Source organism: Malaya genurostris, chromosome 3 (genome assembly GCF_030247185.1).
Source record: "Malaya genurostris strain Urasoe2022 chromosome 3, Malgen_1.1, whole genome shotgun sequence".
Taxonomy (NCBI): domain Eukaryota; kingdom Metazoa; phylum Arthropoda; class Insecta; order Diptera; family Culicidae; genus Malaya; species Malaya genurostris.
In genome coordinates, this window is record NC_080572.1 from 124,099,905 (window position 1) to 124,104,861 (window position 4,957).

Sequence of the window (4,957 nt, forward strand, 5' to 3'; positions counted from 1 at the left end):
TCTCTTATTTTTCTCTGAGCTCGTTTGTTGCTAAGTATACAGGCCTCGAAAAAATTTCAAAATTTTAGTTGCCACCCGTTATTCGTGTCTTTCACAAAGGGCAGTTTAATTAACAAAACGAAGTCCCCGGATAGGAGAAAGCTACGGGTTCGAATCCCGTCTTTGTGGCTGTGGTATTAGCCGGTCTTTTTTTAATGTTTTTCTCGTTGGATACTGATAAAAACCCAAAACAATCGCAAGGCGGTTCTATGTCTTAACAAGATTAAAACGAATAGTTGAAAAGTTGTTTTGCTCCACTTGAACAACACAACATACTAATTACGAAATTGCTTTTCTGGCGACTCCTCGTTCACGCATAGTAACCATTTCAAGGGGTTATTTGTCTAACAAACGTATGTTCTTGACTATTAAACGACTAACCTGTTTCTTAAACGTGAACCCATAGGCTGTGGTTGTTGTTTGTCCACAATAGGCGCCGTTCCTGTATATCGGTTCACCGCCCCAACTCCACAGATCTATATCTGGATCGTGATCGTTGATTAACAGCTGTATATACATTCGACGAACCCCTTCGTCCCGTTGTCTTAGCAATGCATCTCTACCAATAAAATGGACGGGTTTCTAGAAACACGAAAAATTGATAATTCTATCATCAAACATCAATAATCATTTTAATTTACATCGAATTTTACACGCCACATTCGGCCGCACTCCAAGGGAGTAGTAAACGTATCCAGATCTTGTCCCCAGAACGCAAAGAACTTTTCAACACGCAATGTTCGCATCGCATAGTATCCACAATGCTTGATTCCGTACTTTTGGCCGGCTTCCATCAGTTTGGTGTACACGTGCAAGGCAAATTCGTTTGGTATATACAAAACATAACCCAACTCACCAGTGTGTGTCAAATTCAGTGCCCGGATACCATTGGCAAGACCCACGTCAAGTTCCTATATTAGAAATATGATGAATTTTCCCGATCGTTGCAAATATCACAAAAAACTCACTTTGCATGTAAAGAAAGGGAAATTCTTTGGCGACAGATCAGTGTCGGTCAATTCCGATAGCATTATTCGAGTGAAAGGACCCATAACGCAGATGGCAGTATACATTGATGTCACATCCGATACACTTACTCTACCCCCTGGAGGTAAATGGCGCTCAATCCAAGCTTTACAACGTGCCTGCTGAACCGTCGGTGCAATCATCATGTAACTAAAAATGGTTCAATAGATAAATAAATGCATTTAGACATGTTTTAGACTTACTGATTTTCAGACAGTCTCGCAAGTGAGCAATCGTTCTCGTAACCGCCATGTCGATTGTGCATCCCGGTATGCACAATAGACCCGACCGGTTGATCAATATCATTTGAGCACAACTCTTGGAGCAAATCTACTACTTCCCGCCTTTTCGACCACATATCAATCTTCGTGAAGGTGCTATAATCACTCAATCCTATTTTCTCTCGACATGCGTCATACTCACTTTGAACATTGTCGAACCAATGTGGCTTACCAAATCCTTTGGTGGTTGCAATTCTAAACTTCGGTATTCCCTTCTCATCCACAGAATCATTTTTATCGAACCAGGCTGGTCGTTCGTAACCCATTACCTGACTAAACACAGCACCGGCTTCTTTCAGAGCAGGAAAAATTGGTGACATACGCAAATTTCGACCCGTACGGAACTCGTGAAATGGATAGTTCAGATCATAATGCAGACCAGGGACCTCGCGTACTCGATCTCGCAGGAATTTTCGATTATTGTGCAAACCAAGAAACCGTGAAATATCCAGCTCGTGTAGATCCACTGTTGAATAGCCTGCAATTTCATATTAAAATCGTTGTTATATCATGGGATTCTCGAAATTCGATTAATGAATTATATTTTTTACACACAGGAAATGTTTCCAATTAGGATTTGTATAATTTGTATTTGTAATGTATACTAACACACCAAACAAGTACAAACACAAAATATTGGTTTGTGGCGTAACACATTTTACCTTGCGTGATTATGTCAGCGATTGCTCTGCCAACTCCAGCAGCAGCAGACATTCCAATAGTTTTCATTCCTGCAGCGACTAAATAATTTTGAATCTAAAACATTATAGCAAAACAATATGATGACAAATGAAAGGCACTCGTACCAACGTCTCACCTCAGGAGCCTCTCCAATAATCCATTTGCAATCCGGCGAAAAAGCTTCGGGACAGTTGGACAACCGTTCAAGCGTCGCGTCCTTCAAGCAGGGAATTCTGTGTAGCAACTCGTCCAACAATGGATGAAAGTGATCCCAGTCGGAAGGAAGCTCTCGTTCAGTCATAGAAACTGGGACATCACCATCTTCATACGCTGGTTTAGCAGTATTTTCGAATCCACCAGCAAGTAAACAGCCGTTATTCTCCCGAAAATATATGTGACCATCAAGATCTCGAACTACCGGAATGCTGGAGTTAAGTTCGTAAATCGGTTTCGTGTGCAAGTAATAATGTTCGGCAGCATGTAGAGGTACTTTCACGTATGGTTCGGACAACTGACCAACTTGACGGGCCCAAAAACCCGCGCAGTTAACAAAATAGACGCACTCAACCGTTCCATTAGTTGTTTCGACTGCCTTCACTCTCCAGTCTTCTTGAACAATTTTTGTGACAGAACATTGTTCCACCACGGTGACACCTTTATTTATTGATTCCTTCACAAGACTTTGGCAAAATGCATTAGGATTACCAATGCCATCATTCGGAATCCAAAGCCCCCCAATCAAATCTTCAGTTTCTATTATCGGACAGAGCTCTTTGCATCGTTCTGGTGAAACAAGCTCACATGGCACATTCCATGCCCTGAAATATCCAGAGCTAGAAAAAGGCAACAGTTTTAAACAGATGTTTTTACTTACACACTCTGTGATTTCATTCGTCTAAACATCGTCATACGATCTCGAGTTCTTGCTAGGTTTAGTGAGCCAGTTTGCTTCCAACCAGTAGGAAGACCTTTCCTATTAAACTCCTTAATTAATTCCAGCGAAGTTTGAGCCAACAGCACTTGTGAATATGATGGTTTAAGCTCACCCAGCAATCCACTGTAATGCCATGGATTACCTTCGCCAATCCGTCCTTTTTCGATCAGCACCGTATGTGGGCCCCATCCGCGATCCGCCAACTGATAAGCTACAGCGGCACCCATTATTCCACCACCGCAAATCACCACCCGAGCATTTTTTGGCGGTGTACTACTGAGGGAATCGAATTTCAGTCCATACTGTTGGCATTCTTCGCCCCAGAGTTCTCCACAGGTTGACTGTTTAGTAGTAGAACACAGCAAACGCGCAATTACATTCTGTCGTCGCTGAATCAGCAGCTCATCACCGTATATTGCACCATTCAGCAAACAAATACCTTTTTTTCGTAAAGTCACATAATAGCTTCGAAAACGAGATTTTTTAATAATTGGAAACATTTTAATTATTTTTCAAAACAAACATTCATTCAATGTTCGTATAATTCGTACCGAATGCAGTCTGAAATTACCGATCAGCTGCAATCTGTCAAACACCGTGCGAAAAAGAGAAACCATACATAAATGAAAAATTTCTAAGGTACACTCGTCAAATACCGCCTATCTCTTCAACATTACAAATTACCCAATAGATTGAACTGTGCAATCAATGAAAATCAAACTAGGTGCCTCTGAACTAATATTCCCAAGACTCACTGCACAAAAAATCTCCAATAGAGAAAGCCGCATAGGTATTTTTTGCTCAATAGATGGCGAAAATAAGTATGTGGTGAATATATACATGATTCAGTGGTGAATATATTCATCGATCAAAAATATGTATTGTTTGGGCATATACTCAGAGCAAATTCAGCGGCTGCAAGATTCATATGGGTGGTTCATAATGTAAATGAAACTGAAACAAACGTATCCCCAGCAATCCGTTTTGGTTTTATTTATTCGACCAGTTCTACTGTCAAATTTAAAACTGGTATACACTGCCGTTCTATTTTTTCTATATTTGAAACACAGATAAAACGCTGCTGGGGCTGCCAGTTTATTTTGTTTTAATTTCTAGATTAAAATTTAAAAACTGACATAAATTGTGCATCTAGAACTAGAACACTCCTGAATATGCCCTCAGGGGAGTGTTCTATTTCTAGATGTATAATTTATAAATAAAAATAAATAAGTAATAAAAAATAGCTGGTTATTCCATCCGCGTGGAGAATGAAATGGAACGACAGCGTATACCAGTAGAAAAGCAGAACTGTTGGAAAAATATAAATCGGCTGGCTAGGGATGTGTTTGTTTCAGTTTCAATTCTATTGCAAATCTCCCATATGAAACTACCAACCGCTGATTTGCGCTGAGTTAAGATAGAGAAATGGAAAAGCATTTAATATAGCACAAATACTTGAACAAAAGAAGTAGAATACTAATTTGTTCAAAAACACTCGAAATATGCAATAAATATACATACATGGTGTATAACCTTAAGTTGTGATTCTTTTAAGGGTGGATAGAGAAGGCGAAAACATGAAAAATATCAAACTAACATGGAGTCGGAACATAACGGTAGTATGGCGCTTGCCTGTATTCAATAAATGGTGAATATCTTTTGACTCCAGACAACCTACAAACATGATCTTGGTGGTAAATAAAAAGTTATAAAATACGAAGCCATTGATGTAATTTGCCTTTGTTTCTCTATTTGGATTAATAGTTTTAAATTTTCAGAAATAGCACGTTAACCAAGGATTTTTTACCGATTTTGAAAAGTTTAAATTTTTAATAGAATTGCTGGAGAGACCAATCTTTGATCGTTTGGCTGTTACATCCGGTTCCGGAGATATATTGGTATAAGTGACGTAGCCGAAAAAAACCTTTTTTAATCCACTTAGTGGTGTAACGATGCCTTTTTCATATCTCTCATATTCTCATATATAAATGTGTGG

General features: G+C 39.3%; 1 protein-coding gene across 1 annotated transcript in view; it reads right to left on the reverse strand.

The window, feature by feature from the left end:
* The window catches only part of LOC131434884 (pyruvate dehydrogenase phosphatase regulatory subunit, mitochondrial), a 12,155-nt gene extending 8,601 nt beyond the window's left edge, over window positions 1-3,554 (reverse strand). The window contains exons 1-7 of the mRNA XM_058602122.1: window positions 2,902-3,554; window positions 2,164-2,845; window positions 2,009-2,102; window positions 1,269-1,824; window positions 1,008-1,215; window positions 681-950; window positions 421-621 (exon numbers count right to left, since the gene is read on the reverse strand). Coding sequence (XP_058458105.1) covers window positions 421-621; window positions 681-950; window positions 1,008-1,215; window positions 1,269-1,824; window positions 2,009-2,102; window positions 2,164-2,845; window positions 2,902-3,461 — 2,571 coding nt within the window. The 5' untranslated portion in view covers window positions 3,462-3,554. The remainder of the gene's footprint in view (window positions 1-420; window positions 622-680; window positions 951-1,007; window positions 1,216-1,268; window positions 1,825-2,008; window positions 2,103-2,163; window positions 2,846-2,901) is intronic.
* Window positions 3,555-4,957: the final 1,403 nt, after the last annotated feature.